The sequence below is a fragment of the Homalodisca vitripennis genome, chromosome X (assembly GCF_021130785.1).
Source record: "Homalodisca vitripennis isolate AUS2020 chromosome X, UT_GWSS_2.1, whole genome shotgun sequence".
NCBI classification, from domain to species: domain Eukaryota; kingdom Metazoa; phylum Arthropoda; class Insecta; order Hemiptera; family Cicadellidae; genus Homalodisca; species Homalodisca vitripennis.
Window position 1 is genome coordinate 129,381,317 of NC_060215.1, and position 26,130 is coordinate 129,407,446.

Here is a 26,130-nt window from a genome sequence, read left to right on the forward strand (position 1 = left end):
AATAGACATTTAAAATGATGTACAACTCAACATAGGCTGTCATTAAAGATTTTCTTATGACCCCCGACGGGCCGTCCCCCAAATGTGAAATCCGACCACCATGTACACAAAAAAGTAGCTTACAATTTCCAGTAACAGTATACAAAATTTTGTTGCGATATCTCTTGTCGTTTAAAAGTTATAAAGTCGTCCTAAGACTTAATGGTCACCCTGTATATATATGAGGAGAAACTTTATTTAGCAACAGTATACGTATATTATTTGTTTAAGAATCTGGTTTTATAGAATAGAATATGAGTATTTTTCCAACATTGAACAGGCCAATGAAAAATATTTCTAAATTATGATGCATACGCACGATAAAATCACAACACAGTGAGAATTATTTTAGTTTATTGCCTATGTTACATTAAACATGTTGTTTTGATGCAAGCGGAGGAGATCGCGAGACTTTTTAGACACGTGAATGTCCTAATAGACTATGAATAAAGGGAATGTAAATAACCAACGAAATACTGATTTGCATTTCCATTCAACAATCTTTACTGACTGGGCTATTCATTATATATTATTTTATGGAAAACCAATTATTTGCGTCTTTCATTTACTAATTAGCAAAAATGTTTTTACGATTAAATTGCAAATACTTTTGTCAACTTAAAAAACCTGCTGAATATGAAACCAGAAAAAGTATTATTTTGTTTGTGTGGCTTTGGATTATGTTAGTACTATCTGCTGCTTTGTTAGAGAATTCGAATCTGCTTCTGAACTCTGAAACGGAATACAGAGACAGTTCAGTTCAACATAAACACAAAAGTGGTGGTTCGTTAAGTTATTTCAGTGACTGTATACTTAATGTTAAATTGTTCCCGTGACTATTTGTTTCTTATTTTTCTATACTGTGAATTGTGTTAACGGGAGTCAATTAGTGTATCACACTTCAGGTTTGGGAAACTGTTATAGTTCGTATTCTGCCCATCTGTAATTTGTTCCATTATAGGCTTTGATTCATTCGTGATACAAAAATGGCAAGTTTCGTTTTAAAAATAAAATATAAGAAAGGACAAGCTGTGCTTAGTACTGTTCAAGAATCAACGACCATTAGAGTTTTGAAACAAGAACTTGCCAAGATTACCAGAATAGTTGAAGATCGCTTACATGTGCTTGGTGGATTCCCTCCTAAACCACTGGACCTCAGTGAGGACGAAAAAACTTTGGGGGAAATTAACATTCATTCTGGTGATACACTTATAATAGAAGAAAAGCCTGTTTCACCAGCATCACAATCACTGTGCACTGAATCTGCATCTGCTTTGGCAGATGAAATGAGAAGACACACTTCAGTGGACCTAGATGTTCCAGGAGTACTTCTCAAGAAAGTTGTGCCAGCAGACAACTCTTGTCTCTTCACTAGTCTTGGATTTACATTGCGAGGTAAACTCAGTGTTTATTGTTATAGGCTATAGCTGTCTTTTTAGTCTTTCATTAGGCCCATATGAGGCACATTTATGATCGGGAAGTTAGGCTAGGCCTATGTATGGCCATTTGGCATGCATTGAGCTGGTCAGAGTCAAGTCATTAGCGCTTGCAGCGGTAGCACTCATACGCTACTTGTCGGTGTGGCTCGTTAGTACTTGCTCTTCCTGTAAATAGGCTATTGTCTTGTGTTTTTTTAGCTCTCAAGCATTCGTGATCAGACCCTCTATTTTATATATTTTATTGATCAGTGCAATATCAAGGGATGTTTTTCGTACATTGTCGTCATTGCGGGGTAGCAAGTCTGTGCTGATGGTGAGAGGCATTACAGTTAGCCCGTTCAGGCTACAGTATAATAGGTGGCCACCAAAACAATCGGATGATAATTAGCGATATTAGATAATCGATACTATCAAATACAACATTTGACCTATAGATATTCTTCATTAATCATTGCCAGCTTTCTTATTTAGACTAGTGACGTCATTACCAGCTGTTGTTATTTCGTTTATTTTGGACAACGACATGAACAATGGCGATGAATGTACAGATAGTGGTTCAAAATGTTTTTATAAATACTGAGCAATGTTTTAAATGGCTGCAAGAAAAGGAGCTAGGCCCTAGCTCCTTTTAATCCAAGTTGCCCAGTTTGTAATGAGAGCTCAAGAGTACTTTAATACAGTTTAGTTATTTTATACGATTAAAAAAAAACTTTGTTTCTTTTACATATAAAAAAATAGTTTCTCTATAGTAACATTTTTAAAGCTAAAATCTTAATTCAATTCAACATCATTGTTCAAGTTTATTCATAGTAAAAACGTGTTTGTGAATAAATTCAAAATTCAAATCATATGTTTCGTTATTGACTAATGGCGGCAAGAACAGTGACGTATAATGTGTCTTCTTTGTTTCACAAGCACCATATTTCTGCATTATCTGCAAAAGATAGCTTATTTGAGTTATTTGTAGTCAGTAGCATTGTGGAATGTTGTTGGATTTTACCAATGACTTCCATTACACAACTAGGCCTATCATGAGTTCAACTCTAACACTGTCATTTTATGAGAAAAATTATGTAGGCTAGGCCTATGTGTTTAAATGATGGATGTGTGAGCGGTGTAAGATTTTGATGAAATAAATTGTTATTATTTAAATTAATTGCCTTGTTTTAAAGAATGAGAGTGTGAGTTCGTTGTATAACTGTTTGTTGGTTTTAAATTAGGAAACTAATATTGAGGTAGGCTAAGATACAAAATTAAAAATTTTTGCTCTTTAGTTTTTTTTCCTAGCTTGCAGAAGGCATTCGTTATCAAATTCATTACACTTTTGTTCTTTGATATAGGTACTGTCTTTAGTTTGTTTTCAGTTTGTTGCCGTTAGTGTGATGATAAAGTAAACCATCCCTCCCTCAGAGGCATTTGTGTTAGCACGATATTAACTATTCATATTAAGAAATGTACACAAACACAATTTTTACAGTTATTTTGGAGACCCTCAGGTCCTGAGTGTTAGCTCGTTTCCCACTATCCAGTTTATTGAAATTTCACAAGTGTGTTCCTATGGCCAATAGTAAATATGTTACGTGCATACTTTTAAAGCTCAGACTCTTCTCTCCGTACAGTGGAGGGAGGTCCATGACTCCCCTCCCCATTATAAAAGTTGTCTGATTTTGACCAACTTTCTTTTAAAAGATGTGTTTCAATGTTTATTTTTTGGAAAAACTAATTGAAAGTTTATTAATCTTTCAACTTAACTTTGGAGGGCTCAAAAACCTCATAAATACTTGAAAAGGCTTGAGGCCTGACCCCACTTTTGTAAAAGTTGTCCGATTTCGACCAAATTTTTAACCCTCTAACTTACTTTAGAAAGTTTAACCCTTAGAACACTGAATATAAATTTCTGTACTTCCACACCAAATTGCATACAGTACATGTTTTATAATGCCACTGACCAATTGATAAGACGTTCATCATCTGGGTTAGATATCTATATTAACTGAAAAGAATTTACTGCAAATACTGATACAATCACTATTTCAACTAAATAAACTCTTATTAGTCACAACCTTGTCAAACCGGCTAGTGTAAAGTCCAAAATGGTGGTCAATAGCCAGAAAAACCAGTTTTGGTCGATAACAGGAAGCCAAGAACAATGAGTGGAGTGCAGCTGTTATATGATGTTCAGTCAACACTCTGGTGCATTTCATCAACGGTTTTACAAGTTTGGGTAGTGTTAAAAACCTCATGAAAGTAATGGTAAGGGGTGTGGGGTACTTGTACTAGTTCCATTAAAACGAAACTGGAGTCCCATGTTGAGTATGTTCCAAAAGGCCCTTTTTTGGGGTTACCATGACTCCCCTTTTATAAAAGTTGTCCGGTTTTGACAAAATGTTTTATAAAACTAGTGTTTCAATGTCTATTTTTGGAAAAACAAAGCGAATATTTTTTTAACCTCCCAATTTACTGTGGGGAACATGAAAACCCCATGAAAAGACATGGTAAGGGGGTGTGGAGGACTAGTTCCTCAGAAATTAAATTGTACAATTATGCAAGTACAGAGGAGGTTATTAAAAGTTAATGTTGACTACGTCCAGAACGCCTGCCCTTAAGAGAGAGAGGGACCTTGCTCTCCCTTTTATTAAAGTTGTCCAAGTTTGACAAAATTTTTATAAAACGTCTTTTTATGTTTATTTTGGGGAAACAAACATTTTTTTAATTCCTCTACTTACTTAGGGAGCTTAAATACCTTTGACTAGACATGCCAAGGAGTGTGGGGGTTCAAGTAGACCTACTTAATACTAGACAACAAACAAAACCATATAAATACTAAGCAAGGAAGAAAGAGAGAGCTTAGAGAGATAGAGATTGACTACGTCCCAAAGGTACAATTACTCTCCTTTTATAAAATTAATCCGATTTTGAACTAATTTTGTCTAAAACGTATGTGGGCTATTAAAAAAAAAACACCCCACCAAAATGTTTTTGGTTAATGTTGACCTTATATCCACGTTACCTAGAATGATCTAAAACCACTTTTTACAATTACTTAAAATAATGCACTTTCATTTCCAAAAAGAACTTGTAGGCGGTCGCAAACCACATACTGCACAACAATGATTAGTGAAGTGTTTAATTTTAGATTATGTCTCAATTAGTTCATCGATCTAGGGAACCGGTACAAATTGGAATTTCTGGGTGGGAGAGGATAACAATGTAAAGAGGGGTAGGTATTAGAGGAGGGGATAACAAGGCTGTCAACATTAATGCGAGATTTGTGCAGAAAGATTGGGACTTACAACTGCATTTGAAGACAGTTTCAGAGTTTTTCGATACTTTTATCTGTGTTTCATCATTTTAGCCACAGATTTTACCTCCATGGTGAACTGTATTCACCGTTTCTAATGTGAATTAAATTTTTGTGTGGATTTCTATAGAAGAGTACATTGTCAGTCATTGCCCTGCTATGTAGAATAATGTGGTTAAGGTGAGTTTGTAATATTTTAGTACTCAAACGTTCAGTGATCAGCACTCAAAGTGATCAGTCTTGTGAAATTTTATATTTTATTGATTGGTACTATCTTGAGGGATGTTTTTTGTTCGTCATCACCAGTAAATATCGTTGGTGCTGGCACAACCCGTGCTGATGGGCGGAAGTATTACTGTTAGCCAGTTCAACTACTATACCTTTTACAAGATTAAAATTACAAATTTCGCTCTTTCCAAAATTTAATTGTTTTTTTATGTTTTTTATATGTAATTTGCATTTTCCTTTTGAAAAAACAGCAAATATTCTGTAGCAGTTACAGTAAACCCAGCCAAATAATGTGACAAGAGGTTTTGGATTACAAATATTCTTGTACTTTTTCCATTAAAATAAAAATGTATAAAAAAAATTTCCTTTAGGAGATATGACCCCCATTTTTAATGGACTTGATAATGAATAGATAATGTTTAATTTAGCCATATTAACTTAGACAATATAAGACCACTTTTATCACTTTCATAAATATTAGTCTATATTTCCATTTCCACAAAGAATTTGTAGGTGGTTGCAAGTCAATAGTTAATAACATGTTTCAAATTTAGACTATAACCTATATAGCCCATCGATCTAGAGGAATATGTAGAATAATCAAATTTATAATATTTTAAACTCTCAAGCATCAGTAGGCTACCATCCCAAGGTATGTTTTTTGTTTGTCTCTATTAACGCTGGCAGCAGTAAAGGTGGTTCTGTGGGCTACGCTGATGGTCAGAGGCATTACTGTCGTCAACCCATAAGACTACTAGTCATTTTTACAAAGTGTTCAGGCTTTCTAAAGTGTAATAAAATTGGTTTTTGTCATATTTGAGTACTACAGTAATGCAGCACAACCATTTTAAAGATATGTTTGCACAAGCCGGGAGGAACAAACAGCTGATGCCTCTCAACTGTGACATGTTGTGCACACATACTATACATTTACGGATTTCATTGAAAAAAGAATCCTTGGAACTTTAATAATAATTTTAAAATAAGATGGTATCTAGTGAATTTTTTATAACTGGTTTTTTTGTTATTTAACTATAACAGATTTTTAACAGGTGGCATTTTGTTCATATTAAAGAAAATAACAATTATTTTTTTGAATTTTCCTTTTATCTAATCCTACCTATGTGCCAAATTTGGGTATCTTTACCTTTACTAGTTTTGGAAATAATAATTTGTCATAAAAATATAAAATGGTGGCTAGTGACTCAGTGTGACATCTCTCAACATATGTTTATAGGACACTTTTTATTTTAAATGTTGAATACTATCACCCACAAAGTTTGTGAAATCCTTTTATTAATATATATTTGTGTATTTATTTATTACTTACAAAAAATGTTACTTAATTTCTGAATAAAATGGTATATACTTATTTTATATTTTTTATATATGATAATAAATATGAGGCAACGTATGAGGTACCAAAAACAATCTGTCGCTTGGACAAATTTTACTGACAGTGCAAGTGTTAACAGTAATGAAACATTTGAGAGATAACAATATTAAGCAAATTTAATATAAATTTGTGAATGATGTGAAGAAAATATATAAATAACAATGACAGATGATAATGTGGACAACATAATAACAGTAATAAACAATAGACAATGCTCTTTATTTATTTATTTATTTACATACGGTATACACCATTTCACATTTGATATAGGTATTATGAAAATACAAGAGGCTTGATAAAAACAACTTACATAAATAGTTTACATGCATACATGCTAAAGCAAACAAAAGCAAAAATAAGCAAAACAAGTGCCAAATAACATCAATATCGTGAATAAAAAGAAAAATTACAACAGCAATATAGTTCATAAACAAGTGCAACATGAAGGTGGATCCGTAAAAAAAACTTAATTAAAGTAGGGTATAAATTATAGAGTTACTTATATACTACTGAGACATAAATATGCATATGAGCAAATAAAATATGAAAGAAAAAATAAAGATTAGCGTAGCCTATGTTCATTGATATATAAAAAAAATCTCAAGAAACCATTTCCATTTAGCAAAATATAAAACATGCTACAATACATGAAAATTTTGATGCCATTATAATAATATATGAACAAAAGTGTTAAGAAAATAGCAAGCAATATATAACATTCACAAGAAACCATTTCTATTTAGCGAAATATAAAATACGCGACAATACATGCAGGGTTTGATGCCATTAAATATAAACAAAAGTTATGAATGGCATTATTCATAAACATCAAGTTTAGAATTTTCGTCAGTTCAGGAATGAAGTACAATAAATAATACTTGGTTTATATTTTTAAATTTATAGGAAGAGTGTTCTCCGGTTCTGGAATTCCTGAATGTGAACTTCATTCTATCAATGAATGTATAAGGGCCACTGAAGAAGTCAAACTGTAAGAGATTTCTTCAAATGTTCTGCTGGGGTTTTCTTCAAAGAGTTTTGGAGGGCGTTGAATTAGGCTGCTTCCTTGTATGGTTTCTTTTCGTACGATGATAGGTGGTGTGCTGTGAGATCAAGTGGTGTCTATTTCTTGTGTTGTAACAGTGATGGTGTCCAGTTCTAGTCTGTTGTAACAGAATGTACAATTGTTTGGAGTATGTAGAGAGGTATTACAGTATTCTTAGTTCACTGCAGACTTCCCTGCAGCTGTCTTGATGCCTTTCAAGGATAGTGTGTTATCTAGGGTAAGTATGCCCCATGCAATTGCAACCAAAAGCAAAACAACAATATTGGTGTGTTGTATAGTGTTGCAAAATGTACGTACTAACATTTGGATTATGGTTAGGTTTATCACTGGAGAGAAGCATTCCTTCCAAGTGGTATATTCTATAATAGAAGAGGTCATGGTTAGAGGAACCAGGTTTCCAAGTCTATAGAGGAATTTTAGAGTGCTGTAAAGTTAGTAGCTCGTAGAGAAAAAGCAACAACAAAAAAGTCCAGAGAGTGAGTCCTGCTTCCTAACTCATATCACTCATACTGAGCAATTGCAGGCAGTTCGTCTTCACATTGAGTGTTTTAAGAAGAAGTTCTTGTGTTTGCTGATAATTAATCCTAGACATTATTTGACATACTTAACACGTTCACGACGACGTGCGTCACCGGTGACACACGCTGCTTCGTTCAGAATGCCGGCGTGTGTCACCGGTGACGCACTCTATAGGTTACAACTGGGCGGAGTGTGGCACGGGTGACGCACTATCGCTATACGTTGTTATGATGAATTGTTAACTTACGCCAGAGTTTAAGGCCATGTTTTATGTTCAACGCCTATCATAATAATGTTTGTTTTAATAAATACGGTTAAAATAAAAGTTAGCATGGTGTTTTCTCATATATAAAGTGATTGTGGTTGGGAGGTAAAAATGTACGTAAAGTCTCAGTAGTATTAATAAAAATGTGTATAATAACCAATCACACTGTTGACAAAACTATGAAGAAAACAACTACAACATTTTATGTTTGATATATAAAATTACATATGTTTCGCATTGTAACATTCAAGGCACATGGTAGGTTCATTTGGGCACCCACTGCAATAAGTTACAACCCGCTTAGAGTTTTTTCGTGCTTCTTTTGCTCCCCTTTCACTGCTCATTTTCTCGTAGCACGGCAGGCATCGTTTTCGTGATGATCGTGCTGGTCCTGGTCTCTGCAAAAATTTGTGGTTCTGTGATGGTCTCCTCCGAACAGGTTGCTGAGGTGCTGCGGCTGGTGCTATAAGTGACTTTACCAGTGATTCTCTGAAATGTAACATTTCTATTTTTTTCTGCCGATGTTCGTTGAATATTACATAAGCGTTGACCACACATGTACCCAACAGAAGCTCGATTGCTACCTTCTTGTACCATTTTGTACTTTTTCTTAGAGACGTGTAGTATGCAGACATTTGGTCAGAATAATCTACACCTTTCTTTGCAGCATTATAAGCAAGTACAGCTGATGGTTTCCGTACTTCCTCACCTCTTCGGTTGCGCCTTCCTGTTGGTATAAGGTTATCGACATCTTCTGGACGAGTGCTCACCATCAGAACTCTTCGTTTGTCTTTCCAACTAATTACTTTAACCCCAAACTCATTCTCTTTTGCATGCACATTCCCTTTCCTTATTTTTTCAGCACACAACTCTTTGGGATTACCTCGTCGATATTGTCTCAGTGTTCCACATACATAGGTTTTCTTGCTTAGTAATTGTTCAGCAAGAGGAACACTGTTGTAGAAATTATCGCAAAATAAGGTACGGCCACTATTCAGCAAATCTTCCATCAAATGTATCACAACTTTTTGTGCATGACCAACGTTGGCCGTATCATCACTTTTTCCTGCATATACTTTGACTTTTTGTGTGTAGCCAGATGTTGTGCATATTTTATAAAGTTTTATTCCATATTTATGGGATTTTTGAGGGTTATACTGGCGGAAGATCAGTCTTCCCCTCCAAGGCACCATCGACTCGTCAATGACGACTTCTTCCCCAGGAACATATATGTTTTTGAACAAAGTGTTCAGTAAATTGGTTAGCTCCTTTATTTTAGAGAGCCTAGGTTCAACTGTATCAACAACATCATTGTTGTTAAAATGAAGGCACTTTAAAATACTCTCGAACCTGTCCCTGTTCATTGTATTTTTGATCAGGTCTTTTTTGTAAATATCTTTACATGACCAGTATAATCTCATGTGGGGTAAAGGACACATACCCATTATCATAACAATACCTAAGAACTGCCTTATTTGGTGTCTGTCAACTGGAAGCCAGTGACGCATCATAGACCTTCGGCTTACATCGTTATTGGTCAAAAACTGATCTGCAAACTTGTTTGTTTCCGTCACAATAAGGTCCAGTACATCGTTATTTAGAAACTGTTCAAAAACCAACATAGGATCAGAAACATCAACATTGAGCTGTAAGCCAGATATTCCAGTAAATGGAAACTGCCTAACAGTTTCTGTGCATTCTCCCCAAACTCTTACAATCTCAGTTTGTCGTTGAGGCCTATTATTGGGGTGATGATCATTTTGTAGATTATTTTCAGCATGTAAATTATTTACAATCTGGTGGGGGGGCTGAGGATTAGCTACAATGTCAATGTTTACAAGCTGTTGATTACTTACAGGTAGCGGGTTATCTTCCACATCACTCATATCATCTACAGATTCTGCCCTGCTGTCGTCAGAGCAGATAGACGAAGGTACATATTCACTTCCTGAGTACTCAAAATCACTTAGTTCACTTATATCAAAATCGTCCAAAGCGTTCTCAATGTCACTGTCATCCATCTCCCAAGCTAAGATTCAAATTGCACAATAACAACTAATATACACAATATAAAACACCACAATAGTAGCACTGAGCTAATTGTGATAAACAGAACACAAGCTGTCGTGAAGACGTAAGAGAACAGAGCAGCCGCAAGCGAGTGACTAGGTTAGCTTGATGATTGCGCGGAAGAGAACAACAACAAGTAAAAACGCGGGAAAGTAGTGATGTGGCTCGCCAACCGCCAGCTGATCGTAGCATAGAGTAGGTTAGGTTCAGTAAAACTGTGTGTCACCGGTGACACACGACGCCCATTGAAGCGAAGGGCAATGTATAGGCGTCGTGTGCCACCGGTGACACACTGGTTTTAACTTATTCATATACATTCTATCATTGTTTTTCAACCTAAAATGCATTATTTATGCATTATAGAATGGTTTTATAGAAAACAACGTTTACGCCTATTTTGAAGATTTTGTGTTATATATGAATGCTCAATATGTAACAACACGTAAAATTGCCGTCGTCGTGAACGTGTTAAGAACATTTTTATTAAAATCTGTATATTACTTTCACAGTATTAAGTAACTTGTTTTGATTAATATCTAGTAACGTGGATAAAATCCCCTCATTTTTCTATCTTGTGATTATTTTGGAAGAATAAAGCGCCTCTTTCCTGTGTAATAGTTTTTTATGATTGAACAGGCCAAGTGGATATATCCGTTGGGGCCTACATGCGCCAAGTGATAGCTGGGGAACTGGCAAGTGACCCAGACAAGTACAATGAGGCATTCCTTGGACGCCCAAATGCTGAATATTGTAATTGGATCAAGAAACCTGAATCATGGGGAGGTAAGATAAACATTTAGCCACTTATTTTATTTTATTGTACTCGCATAGTAAATATATTTTGAGATATTTACTTTAAATATTCTCTTCAAGATATTCTGAGTTAAAAAATGAATTTAGTAAATATCTGTGTGTTGCTTGTGAAGGAATTAGGCTGCATTGTTTTGGTGATATGTAACAATATTATGTAGGCCAAAAATATTCTAAGACATGCCAGGTTGCTGGTGTGATTTATCTATAGATCTGTATTCTAGAGGGACTTGCGAACTATGAATACAGTTTTAAATATGATCAGACTATGTTATCAGATTACATGGTATGTCCTCCATGTAGAGCTTGGATGGCATGCGATTTATACACAAAGAATAAGCCTAACCAGAATAAGAGTGGACATATTTGAAGTATTTTGCTTAACTTAGAATAAACGAAGTTGTCAGGTCATGGAAAAATAGAGTCTGATTGTCCATAGTCTCTCCTCCTGATATCTTAATAACCGATTGAGGTAGACATTCAAAATTATCGCATACACCCATTGTTACAACAGAAAGAATATTTTCATATTTCAACAATCTAGGACTTTAGGAAAGTATGAATTCTGGATAGGTTGAGTTTGATAATGAGGGAAGAGCCAATGGCTGCAAAGCAAAGATATTCAATTTCTAAATAAGAATCTTACTGAAATTGTTCCTGACCGTTCTCTTGGTGCTATCAGGAATATATGATGTACAGCTTGGAATAGAGCACTTGACAAGGCAGCTACTCAGAACGTGGAGCTGATCTTATTTAATATTTATTTATGTACTTGGCGGTTAGTTTGAAACGTATCAAGTTAAGAAAAATTTGATCCGAGTAAAAAATTATCATTTCATATTTTTAACCCTTTTGACAAACCTATTTCAGCCTCCACCAAAACTAGCGTGGCTAATGTCCTTAGGGAAAATTTCTCTATTGATTTAAACAAAAACTGGTTGTGTGCTTAAACCATTACTCAGGTTGAGAGATTAGAGCCATTGGTTGTATGCAAATCAGCTCTTGGACTCTTAGGAGTGGATACATACTACATACAGTACTAAGATCTGAAGACTTTCTCCACGGATATGACTTTATCTCAGTCATTTACTAGAACCTATGGCCTGTCGGCCTACTTTGTTATTTAGGTGTAATAAGTATTAAATTTAATATAACACAAGGTTTATGGCCCCAACCAGTACCTGGTAGGCCACATAGACTATAGTGTCAGGGTAGAAAATTACCCCAAGCGATGTTTAGCAAAGGCTGTCTTTATTATTTGTCTAAGAAGTTCATGTTTGTATTTTTTATGCTGTAATAAATGTGGGAAACACTGAAAATTGTTAAACTAATTAATTAGCCTATTAAACAATTATAACATATTCAATCTTAAACCCCTTTTCAACCAAACCTTATTATAAAATCCAAATAGGTTTACAATTGCAGTTATGGCCACCTTTAAATCTATTCTAAAATAGCATTTTCACCAAAATAAGTAGGCCTGAAATGTTCCCATGAATATATTATAATTCGTCAAGTTCACAGAAGACTTTTCAGAAAGCTACTGATTATTATATTTACACACAATACACAAATTGTCAGCTTTACCACATTTCGTTATTACCATTAAAATGATTGTAGCCTAGTTTAATTAGCATTTGAAAGTTTAGTTACAAATATCTTCTGTAATAAATGAGTGCACTGCTTCATTTTCATTGTAGTAGCCTTGCAGCTAATAGTGATTTACTTAAACAAGCAAAAAATAACTAAAATATGACAAACTGTTTTAGTGTTGTGACTGTTTTATTTTGTGTGTGTGAGTGTGTGTGTGTGTGTGTGGACTTTTTGAAGAATTACAAGCCTCTGAAAACCTGTACCATCAATAATAAACAAAGTAAATTATACCGTTTTCGTATTTTTAAAATGTAGTGTATCTAAACAAACATAATTATTTTAACAAACCCGACTCAGGCCTACCACCAATTTTAACCTGTTGAGGAGTAGCTGAAAGTTGTTCCAAAAGAGTACCAGACGGTTATAGCCGTTTGATCCCAAAAGAGGTTATGACCGTCCATGACGGGGTTGCTAAAACAATCAATATTGCAACTGTTTATGCACTCTAGTGGCGTTCTTACATACTATTTCGACTGTGAAATGTTCAAAGTAATTATTGCTGTACGGTGCTGGCTCCTAGTGACGGAATACATAATCACAGATTTGCCGCCAAATGTTCTGTCATTTTCTCGCGCCACGTCCATTTATAGGCTATACATGGAATCAAAAAACCCAAATGCTAAGGTTCACATCATGGACTTCCGAATTAACGTTATCAGACAGATACTGGAAGCACATGTTGCACCAAGAGAAGAGGCCGCAGCTGTGACGCGTCCGTTGGGCGGAGCCCAGCAGCCGCTACGCTTGTCAGGTCGCCATTTCCCCCGCCCACTACCAGGAAGGGAAAATGGCCGAAGGAAGCTAAAACGCTGCTTTGTGTGTTCAAATACAACACGGGGTGAGCGTAAAAGGAAAGAAACTGCTTATGAGTGCACAAAATGTGAAGTAGCACTTTGTGTGTACCCGTGTTTTGAACACTATCATACGTTTGTAAAATTCTAAAAAAAAAAAAAACAAGATGTATGAATTTATCAAGTTGTAGATCCAAAAAATGCATTATTATGATATGTTGTAAGGTTTCAATACATTTTGAATGAAAACAACAAAAATTTTTCTTTACTCCCTGGAGTTCATTAAGGATAATTTTGCTTACTCTAGTATACACTAGGAAGGATGACGGTTATAGCCGTCAGTACTCCCCAACAGGTTAAGCATAACTCAGAGGTACATAAATTTCAAAAAATGAATCTCCCAGAATAATATTACACAAGACTGGTTTAAAGTTGCAATTCCAATAACCTGGCATCCATCCGAAACTGTTATACATTACACACAGTATTCTCTATATGAGTATTCCATATTAGCATACTTTATATTATTATTTTTGGGTAGCTAACTGAATTAGAATTTATTATTTCTAGTGCCCTCCAGAATAGTTTGATAGATATCTAATTCAAAATTTCAAAATAAAATCTGGATGCAGTACAATTACCCACAAGTCCATACTGTTTTTGTTGTCTAGGTGTATTATTCTCAGAATAATTTCTTGAATGTGATAATGGGAGCATGCATAAGTCTAGGAGTTGTGTAAAAAGTGTATGGGCAGAACTGCAATATAGGTACTTGATTGTGTGATCAGAGGTGGGGAAATTCCTCTATTAAAAGTGATAGTAAAACAAAGAGGCCTATTTGTTGATCAATCATACGTTTTATTGCAGTTTTGCTGGTACGAAAGAGACATGGTTTGGCCCTTCTCTGAGATCTGGTGACCTCTGAGGATCATGTTTCTTTCTTGACGACGTTACCGATAGGCAGTAATCCTTTTAAGTAACATTATTCTTGGCTCTGGTGGTTTCTCCAACATCTACCATTTATGAGTAAAACTATTACTAACATGTCTAATTCTGTTCAGCTGGCTGAATCTTTACCCAGCATCTCTTAGGTGGTAGTCATACATCTCCTTAATATCTTGGCAAAGTACCTTCAGGAAGTTATGGTAATTGATTTGCATCAGCAATGTTTTAACCCTTTGGACGCCAACGTCCGGTTGATCGGACTGTCGAAGTCTAGTCGAAAAACGCCAACTTTCGATCGATCGGACCGCCGAGGTACGGGCGAAAAGCGCCAACGTCCGATTTATCAGCCGTTCGAGAAAAACCTCTTTTAAAAGTTATTTTTTAACTTGAAAAGTCTGTTTAAACTGTTTAGGAATATTTTAGAAGTAAATAAGACTATCTGTAATCAATTTTGTTCAGTTTAGTTTCCACCCATTGTGTTTCCCTGTTAGAAGTAACGGGGACAAATGTATATATATATATTTGTAAATAATTATTTTGTTGACAAAGATTTTTCTTACTTTTCTGACGAAACTCTATGATATAGACTTATAGTAGTGAGAAGATGCTCTCATTTTAATACTATGTAAGTATGTACAAACGTATTTCCTACTGTAAAATTAATTCAAGTTATAGTAAATTTTTTCTAATATCAACACTAATTTTAAAAGTATTTTTTGTGAAACTATTTTTCAACTTTCAGTTTTGAATTTTTGTGAGCAGTCTTAGATATAATATCTGTAACGAATAAAAATATCATCGATACGTAAAAATATTTTTTTTCGTACCGATATTTTGGCCTGAAGTGAAATTTGTATGTAAAAAAATGTTTTTGTTAGGCATTACCACATCATAAACAATGTAGTTCCCTTCTAAATGCTATTTTTAATAACACTATTCGATAGCGCATATAATTTCCTACAAATAAAAAAATAATCATTCAATTAACATAAAAACTAAGGATAATACAGAGCAAAGCGTAATAGGTTACAAAAACGTCAAAACAGGACTGGCGGTTTTGGCTAGTACAGTTGGTTCGGGCGCTAGCGTGATGGGTAGGGTGGCAGCCTTGGGCGTTGGCGTCCAAAGGGTTAATAATACTCTGCTGAATATGGCACAGATCTAAGAGTTATGCTACCAGAAGTGCAGTCGTATCTATAAATCTCTTAAAATACTATGCTAGTACCAAATGAGTTTTAAAATGGTGTTTCATTTTATATTTTTATTTAATCAGGTGCAATAGAGCTAGCCATCCTGTCAAAGTTCTACGGATTGGAAATTGCAGTGGTTGATACCATCAATGCCATCATAAACCGTTTTGGAGAAGATCAATCTTATAGCCACAGAGTGTTCCTGATCTTTGACGGAATTCACTATGATCCTCTATACTTGGAACCTTTGGAGGTTAGTACATCAAACTATATGTACACATGGGACCTAAGTATTAAAACGCCTAAAATTTGTTTTTTTCTTTAATATTTGTTAGCATCTTTTATATATTATTGTTGTATAGTTGTAACAATTACCTATATTTATTTAGGTTTTATCTCTCGGCTGTTCTATACCATTTAGTTGCTATTCTAATACAAGTTCTTTTATAGCGATTGCTTGTGCAGCCTACTAAAGAAATCAAAACTAGGTACTTATTTTCAAACTAAAAAAACTAGAACTAGAACTTAACCAATTTCATTTTGTTGAATGTTTTATATAAGTTCCATCCACTTTGCTGGTTTAGATTGACCCTAAGTACTCCAAGTTAATTTTTAGAGATATATTTTTAAGTAAATAAATGAAATTAATCTTTATCAAAAGATATAAAATTTGTATCACTGATGTAATTTATAATAGCATCACTCCAAAATGTTGTTACACATTGATTATTATAAATACTAATTCACAATAATAATCATTCTGAGAGATATTTAACAGTGATGGCATTTACCTTTTTTTCAGTTGAACAGATAAGCATAATAAAAAAGTCCTAGTTTTAAAGTAGTACTGCATGAAGTATTCATCTAAAGTAGCTGTTTCTGTACTTTCCAAAAAAGTTTTAATATTTCGAAAACTAAGCGGCTAGGGGGCTAGGGTCATGTTTTATTATTTGGGTTATTCATTGGCTGGTCTATCACGCTTTGAATATTACGATTGATTTATGGGACATCTTGTATATATACCGGGTGTCCCACGAAGAGGTTTAAATGTTTGATCTTATATTACTTGCCCATTTATGCACCGAACATTTTCTAAATCTACACAATTCATTAAATAGGTTTTTAAAATATTCTGTGAAAATTTCAGCTCTCTAGCAATTGTTGAAACAAAATGGTGGCTTTTTGAAATACTATACTTTAAAAACAGTATTTTTGGTTTTGTAAAATTATGTATTGTCATATTCTAGAGAAATAAACCATTTCAATCAGAAAATTAGAACATAGCCTATCAAAAAACCTACAATTACAGTCCACAATTATTCGAACTGTAATCCACCGTAGCGACACACTGATAACAGAGCTTAACAAATGAATCATAAACTCTTACAAAGAAATTCTGCGGTCTCTGGAGAAGTTCCTCTTCAATTGATTGTTTTAATTCCTCATCATTATTGAAGCTACGAGTATAAACTTGTTTCTTTAAGTAACTCCATAGAAAGAAATCACATACAGTTAAATCTGGGGATCAGGGGTGGCCAATCTATAGGATCACTTCCACAACCAGTCCAACATCATTTAGTAATCGCTTGACAGGATTTGCGAAATGAGGAGGAGCACCATCTTGTTAGAAGATTGCTTGATCCATTTCTGGAACCGTAAAATGAGGCAAGACTGGTTCATTTAAAACCTGTTCATACCTTTTTCCAGTCATTGTACTGTCTGAAATGTTGTAAGATAGCACCCCATTACAACTGACAGTTGCCCAAACAGTAATTCCTTTTGATTTGAGTAGATTCTGTTCCAGAATGTGTGGATTACTGGTGTTGTAATAATTACAATTATGCCTATTTACAGCACCATTGCGATAGAAAGTGGACTTGTCTGAAAATCAATTTCAATATGCCAATTAGGATCTAGATCATAAACTTGATGATACGAACACAAAATTCCACTCTCCTGCCCGGATCATCTTCAAGAATATTATAGGCTAGGGTGACTTTTGTAAATTTTAATTTTGTATTTCTTAATTATTCTCTGTACTGAAGACTTTGGAACACCAGTTTCAAGTTCAACCTTCCGTAGTGATTTCGGTTTACCTGGAGAGCAGAGCATTGATGTGCATACTAGTACTTACTTCTCTTTCCTCATTTGATCCTCTAGAGTACTTTTTTACGTCACTTCCAGTTTCGAACAAAAGATTTTTCCACTTAGTTATTGTTGGATTGCTAGAAGGTTCATCTCCTGGGTAGGCAACCTGAAATTGTCTAATTGCTTTTTTAATGTTGCCTAAAGCCATTTCTTGAACTTCAATATCAGAAAAACTGTAATGCAGGAGTTTAGGTTATATTTTTATAGCACAAGCAATATTCTTCAATCAAACAGCTGTTTTCAACAATGAGTGTTATTAAACAGCTGTTCTTTAAAACTGCAACACAGTAATCAAGTCAGGTAATTCAAGAAATGAATTTTTATAGGAAGCAAAATAGTAACATTTTCAACATGACACCATTTTGTTTCTACAATTGTTAGGGAGGTTTAATTTTCACAGAATATTTTTAAAACCTACTTTATTAATTCTGTAGAGTTTGAAAATGTTCAGTGCAACGTTTATGTGCAAATAATGTAAAATCAAACGTTTAAACCTCTTCGTGGGACACTATGTATATATATATATATATATATATATATATTATATATATATATTTATCATAGTAAGAGAAAAGTTCAGGGGGAAGAGGTGATGTAAACTACCTATCAAAATGTATTACTGTGTGAATGTGTGTTAACCCTTTGCACGCCAATGTACCTATATTACGGCCGTCGACTACTCAACTGAAAATCGCCAACGCCCATAATATAGGTACGTCACGTTTTTCACCTGTAATTTTCTTATAGTTTATCTGATTGCCGCGAAATTTTGACTAATCGATAGTCGATTAGTTGCTTTGAAACTACAAAGTAGTTTATTCCTCTATGGACTGTTTGTTTGGTCGTATTTGAGCTTCGCAGCTGTTGGATTGTTTAATCGAGAGTGAGGTTACGTTCGCGTTGCTTTGCGTTGTTTACGTTTGTATTTCTCTCATTACTTTTGTTGTTTGGGCATTTATTATGCCCCTTTTATTAGATTTATTGGTACATTGGGATTATACCAACCACACGCAGACATGAATTGTTATTTGATATTTAGCTTCTACTGATTACTAGATTAGCGTAGAACAATATTTCGTCAATATAAAACAGGAATTGTCTTATCGCAAACCCCTCCCCATCCTCAGACAGTTGATATTTAGCTTCTACTGATTACTAGATTAGCGTAGAACAATATTTCGTCAATATAAAACAGGAATTGTCTTATCGCAAACCCCTCCCCATCCTCAGACAGTTGACATTTAGCTTCTACTGATTACTAGATTAGCGTAGAACAATATTTCGTCAATATAAAACAGGAATTGTCTTATCGCAAACCCCTCCCCATCCTCAGACAGAGGTCAAAGTCGAGCGGTCTAGTAGATAACGTGATTGCAGAGTCTCACCGCCCGTTCAGCTGGTGCGCCACTTTGTTGTACTTCCGTGTTTTACCCCTACATTTCTCCAAACACAAAAATTCAACAAAAACAAACATTACCAAACAAAAACTAAACTCTTTATTGAAAAAAACACACAAAACTTGTTTTTATTCTTGATCACACTCCGCCACCCAAAATGCGAGTGTCTCCGGCCGAAGGTGCTGCCGAAGCCCGCGCTGATGTCAACGAAAGAAAAACATCCCTCGAGATAGTACCTATCAGTAAAATATCAAATTCTACAGGGGCTGATCAGAAATAAAAATTGAATTGTAATGGAAAGGCGATTATGTACCGTGCAAATCATGTGATGACGCGCGCCTGCCGTAATCGGGATTCTCGAGAAAGATAACAGCGACAACAATACCGATCACAATACCTGGAAATGCTTGTTGATTGATAGAATGTTAGTTCTGTTACTCAACTACATCGTTTTATAACGTTCTAAGTTCATTGAAAAAAGTTTAAGCGAATCTGACCCCATTAACAATTGATAATCTTTGTAAGTTTGTAATTTTGTAATTAAAGAGTTGTTTTTTCGTTCTTTATGTTTGTTTCTATAAATTTATGTTTTTGTGTTCTTCATACTGGCATGGTTGGTATAATCCCAAAGTACTGATTTATTTTAGTATAGTGTCAAATATTGATTTGTGAATATAGTGTAACATTACATACAACGTCCATGCAACTTACAAAAATTGTGCCCGTGTCACATTTAGTGAAAAAAATCACAACTGGACTTCTATATAAGGTAGGCTTTTGAAATGTTGTAATTAGGTTAAGGGGTAGATATAGTTTACTGGGATATAACAGGAAATCAGCATAAATGTTTTTTGAAACCACTTATTTGTGCTAAAAAATTTTTTGTTTGAAAATTTTACTTTTTTTTCTAAACTTTAATTTGTTTTATAAGTTTAAATTACATTTATGCAACTACAATTTACCAACTGAACAAGGGCATTTCATAAGCGAAATAATGGTAAAGCAATGATGGCGTTTCTGCCATTGGCGTTTCTGGGTAGTACTTTTGGAAAATACGCTGGCGTGCAAAGGGTTAATTTACATAAGAGTCAAGGAACTAATTAATTATGTTTCACAAGATAGAATAGGACAAATAATTTATAAATCAGAATTAGTAAAATAATTATATAATTATGATAGATAATTTGTAAATTAAATTCTTGAAGAATTTAATGTTATTTGGGGTTATGCAAACAAAACTGTTTAACAGGTTAACTTTGATCTAACATTTAACTTGCATTTAAACAGTATGATATACTGTTCAAATATTTCTGTTATTAGAAGTAACCCAAGTTTGTAAGAAAGATAAAAAAGCTGATCTGTTGAGTTATTGTCATATTTCTTTGTTACTAATGTTTTGTTAGATTTTTAATATTGTTTCATAGAACAAAAGGATACAATTTTTCTCAAAACATTTTACCATGTAAAGAACAGTTTTTACTTCCTTCCAGATCTAAATATAACAAGAGCTGTTATATTGATAGTTGAAAATAGAATTAATTCTATTAGCAAAATTAATCAACCTAGTTTAAGCTTTAACATAAATCATACGCTTCTGAATAAATATGGTATTTGATATGGTATACAAACTAATGAGTTAAAGCTACTTTCTCTTATTACAATAATAGGAAACAAATGTTTGCCCTATGGGAAAGTAGATAAATTAAAAAAAAATACATGAACAGCCTGCTATTAACCCTTTGAGTGCCAACGTCCGATTTTACCGGACGACAAAAGTTGGCCGAAAAGTGCCGACATCCGATTTTACTGGACGTTCGGGAAAAAGTCACTAAAAATTGTAACCTTTAATATTTTTAAATAATATCATATTGAAATGTTTGTGAAGAATCGTTCTTTTCAAAATAAATTGTTATAGTACACTTCTGATCAAACTTTAAATTATTAAACTCACATAAAAACATTTTTTTGGTAGCCATAGCTACCAGAAACAATGTGACAATAGTTTCTTAAAAGTTGTATAACTTACTCGTTATTGAAGATAATAATATAAATTTTTCAAGATTTACAGACAATTGCATACACTTTCCAGTGATATGGACTAAGAAAAGGATATGAATTTTTTTGGTCATAATAATTTGGTTGAAAAATGAAATTAAAAAATATTTTTGAATTTTTTTTGAAAAGTCCATTTTTGGTATTCCTAAATTTAGTGTTATGGTAACTTTGTTATTTTATGTTAATTAAACAGAGTTTTCAGAGAAAAATACAAAAAGAATCATGTTGATAGCTTATTAAATAATCAAACTGTGAATTTTTTACTAAAACCTTGCAAAATGCCTGAAAAAGGGCTGGCACTTTTAGGTACACCCACTAGAAAAATACCTGGCACTTTTCAGTATACCCACTCAATAAATACTTGGCACTCAAAGGGTTAATAATAGCTATAAATACTCTCCTGCAATAGTACACTTGCACCCCATTAAGCTGCTCAAAATACTGTTGGAAATGATTTTGTGAAAGTTCTTTAATTGTTTTTGTCGCAATTTCCTTACAGCCTTAGCATCTGCAAATTGTTTTCCCTTCAACAATGTTTTCAACCACAGAAATAGAAAGAAATCAGCTGGTGCCAGGTCAAGCTAGTATGACGGATGTTCTAGCGTAGTAACACTGTTCTGGGCTAGATAATTACGTAATAACCAAGATTGATATGCAGATGTGCTGTCATTAAGCAAAAATAAATTGTTTCCCACCGTTGTTTCAGGGCGTTTCCTCTGATGGCGTCTCTTAAGAGCCTAAGAACTCTCACATAAAGTTCTTTGACCTCTGTTTGTCCCTCTGGAATGGACTCATAGTGAACTTTGTAGTAAAAAAACCTTTGCCCATCAAAATCTTTCTTTTCTTGAAGATTTTTTCGTTTTCCTTGCAGAAGACTGATATATTTTGTTTAAGGGTCAAAGAGATAACACCATGTTTTGTCACCAATTATATTTTTGTTAATATATCTGTATCGCCCATATCCATTAACTTGCCAGACATTAATATGGGATTTTCTTTGTGGTCGTCAGTCATCCTCTTTGGAACCATTCACAAACAAATTCGAAGCATGTTCAAATTATCATAAAGAATGCTGTGGATACTACCATGTAATAAATTTACCTCAAATGTAATTTCGCAATCGTTAGTCTTCTGTTTGCTCATACAACTTCTGTACTAGCTCAATGTTGCACTAGTTGCAATTGAGGGTTGTCCTATGCAAAATTATGACAAATAGTCAAACTCTTGCCATCGAGCATGACCGCAATCCCACTCTCGTCAAGGGGATAAATAAATTTGTTTGAGTTCTTTTTAATGTGTACACATGTACTTTTATAAGTTTTTCGTGTTGTGAAAGTAGCCTGGATGCATAACATAATATCGCACTTGCAGTCATCCATGCTGTCTTGGCACTGTTGCTGGGCAACACAGCCTTTAACCGTACAAACGTTTTCGTCATTATTGGAATTATCATCACATTCTTCATTCATAAAAATCTCGGCCAAAAATTCATTTGAAAGTTTTTCTTACGCCTGTTTTTACAATCGCTACTTGCACAAATGTGTATTCCTTAATCATCACTTGCAATCCATAAATATCACGTCCATCAACTATGTAAAAATTTGCAATACATGTAAACAAATATGAAATAGGATTAGCTGATTGCTTTTACTGTTTTAATATTCTGAAACAGATTGAAGCAGCGAGAAATTATAACTGAAAAGAAACTGAGACGATTAGATACTCTATGGAATGGAAACTTCGTGAAAGTGTTTCTACCATTTTCCACTAGATAGCATATATGTTCATTAACTTATTTGGTTGTTATAATTTCCTTGTTGACTCTTCTTAGACCTTAAATCAACAAAGAGCTTGATTTCTGAAGAGGTACTGAATATGGTCCTCTGATAGAAAATTGTAATGTAAATTATACAAATTTCACCAAGTACTATTAGTAACATGTGTTGTCATTTATTCCACATTTACATAATTAATTGTTACAGTGTATTGTTGACTAACCCTTGGTGAATTAATTACTCATAGGATAGGAACATAATAATTAATATAAGCTAACAAGAATATTTTACATTAACACATTGGAGTCTGGCTCGCTATTTGCTGTTTTTATAGCCTGGTCTGCATAAGTTAATGGGTTTTCAGATTTTTTTTAGAAAACTGTTAAATATTATGTATATGATATTATATTTTCTTGAAAGTTCTATTTTTCGTCTTTAAATTGATATGTAAAACTGTATTCCTATAAGATGTAATTAATTTTTTTTAATTTCAAAACTTACCTTTTTTGAAGAAAAATAAAAACTCCCGCATGTCTTGTGTTACTTGAAAACTAACTTTTGAATAAATAAAACAAGTAATTTCAATTTTTTAAAGGTATTTATTATATACATGTTTACAAATAATTTTAATTGCCAAAAAAATTCAAATGCTAAAAAATCACACAAAATCCTTTTTAGTGTGATACTCTTCGAAACAGTCAGGCACGCAGAGTGCCACATTACAGTCCTTGCAGTAGAACCTGCTGAAATCCGGATCATCATCGGTGTCATCAACAATATCAGAGCCCGTATCTAACTCTAATTCAGCTAATATACTGTCCTCTTCCATTGTTTCTTGAAACGCGCGCCTCTCTATGATTGTTGTCGTAGACAGACTAACAACGCGCCAGGCCACGTCAGTCGATAAACAAAAGCCTCAAGCGGGTATGACGTAGTAGCGCCTAGCAGAATTTTTCTGAACTAACCAACAAAGCTGGCTTTCAAATGCAGTAGATGGCACTCGAATATCACTCGGGCAACTCCGTATGTCAATCGGCAAAGCTGTGCTCGAGTCACGCTCGAGCGCCGACCAGGTGATTAAACAACGGCTCGAGCGTAGACTCGAATGTGTTAACTTACTGTAACCTAAACAACCTACATTTTTTTACCCTAAAGTTAGAATCATATCATAAAACCTAAATTAGAATAATATTATTTCTCACCTGTCACAAAGAAGTAACAAATCTACCTAATATACTAAATTTTGCTAAAATTTCAGAGTACTGGAACTATTCAGACTATATTTCCAACTTCGGACGAAAAAATCCTGCATGAAGCAGAAACACTCGCTCGGGAGGCTCAATCCAGCCGACAGTTCACAGACGTGGACAAGTTCAGCCTCAAGTGCAACGAGTGTGGTATCTATCTGGTTGGGCAAACCGAAGCCCTCAAACATGCCAAGGAGACTGGCCACAGCAGCTTCGGCGAAGTCTCAAGATGATCTACTCTCAGGCTCCCTCTGATATATGTTTTTGAAAACCCAAAGACATATTTGTTAAACGCTCTGTTTAGTAAGTTTTTCGTGTGCAAAAGTAGACACAAGTTTTAATTAGTTTTTTCTTAGTTTTTTTAAATGTCCACAAAGTCTTTCATTTACTTTTTCTTTTAGTTTGAGTAATATTTTGCATCGTGTAATGCATAATAGTCCACTTTTGTTAAGATTACCTTGTAAAAAAAATAATAGTTTGTATGGAACACTTACATGGCATACCTTTTACTTAAATAGCCAGCATTTTAGAGAAGAAAGTGTGCAACATTCTGAAGAAAATAGTTGAAACCGATAAAAATATTTGCAGTTTTAATTTCTGGCTTTAGGTTTTGTGGGCATTTTTTGTTTGTTGTTTGTTTGATATTTAAACACTTTTTGTAATGAAAACAGCTTGACAATAAGTATTGTAACTATCTGAGTGATTATGAAGTAATATATTTTTCAATAAGATTGAGAACAGAAGTGTATACCAAAGATGGAATTGTTAAACACAAGTCGCACGTGTCCATGATTAGTCAAGTGGTTAATGCTGTATATGTCCAAGTTAATGATCTCATGCGCTTGTAAACTAGGACATTTTATATAGTACACAATTCTTTAATGTTTTCTATTTAAGCTAAAATAATTTCTCTTAACTCTGTTGTCACATAAATGTGAGCCCTCAAATTTTCATAATTTAAAGCTTTGTATTGTATAAGTTATATTTAATCTAATGTAACTTCCATAAATTCCAGTAACTCAGTCTGCTTAAATCTTACTATTGTTCCTTATTTATTTCTAGCTTTATTTTCAATGGTGCTAAGTTAATTATGAATGTGGCTTTTACTCACTATGAAACCCACTTTGTTGATGTTTGTTTCATTTTAATGTTAATCAAAATTTTGTGAAATGAAAGAGTTAATACAAACATAATTCATAGTTAATAACAATGTTATAGCCACCACCATGTTTCATTTAAGCTTTCATTTATATTAATACTCTTAGTTAGTAGTACCAAAGTTAGGGTGAAGCACCATATCTTTGAGTTGTTGTTTTTATTACATAAGTCTGATCTCAAAAGATCAAGTGATTGCGTATCCCAAGGGATACCCAGCTTAATATAAGAGTTTGTCCTCTAAATGACAAACTAAAATAGTATGTTGAATATTTTAAAATAAATTTTTCAATGAAAACACAAGTATTTTTATTTACACCTCTTACATGAAATTTATGTGGTGGAGTCTGAACAGTGGGAATGTATGAGAAGTTTGAGATGAAAGTAGTCTCAGTGGCAGCACTGGATATTGGTCTTAGCAAAATGTCAAATGATATACAAGCAAACTATGGATCCTTTGTTTAAACATAATTACCGATGGATTATTTGTAAATATAACAACATTAGAGATACTTTTTAATCTAAGATTGTGGTACAAGGTGGTAATGGATAATTTCATGTTACACAAACTCTGCACAACATGAAATTCTTTGTCCCATAAGGGCCTTACAGACCATACTGGACATTCAGACGTTATAAAATCA

The 26,130-nt window shown here is 34.0% G+C and overlaps 1 protein-coding gene across 1 annotated transcript; it reads left to right on the plus strand.

Annotated features, from left to right (window-relative positions):
* Positions 1–741: 741 nt before the first annotated feature.
* LOC124369861 (ubiquitin thioesterase OTU1) lies at positions 742–25,784 on the plus strand. Its single transcript, XM_046827990.1, has 4 exons — positions 742–1,434; positions 10,957–11,103; positions 15,793–15,962; positions 24,343–25,784. The coding sequence occupies exons 1-4, from the start codon at positions 1,026–1,028 to the stop codon at positions 24,562–24,564; spliced, it is 948 nt and encodes a 315-aa protein (XP_046683946.1). The 5' UTR covers positions 742–1,025; the 3' UTR covers positions 24,565–25,784.
* The last annotated feature ends 346 nt before the right edge of the window (positions 25,785–26,130 follow it).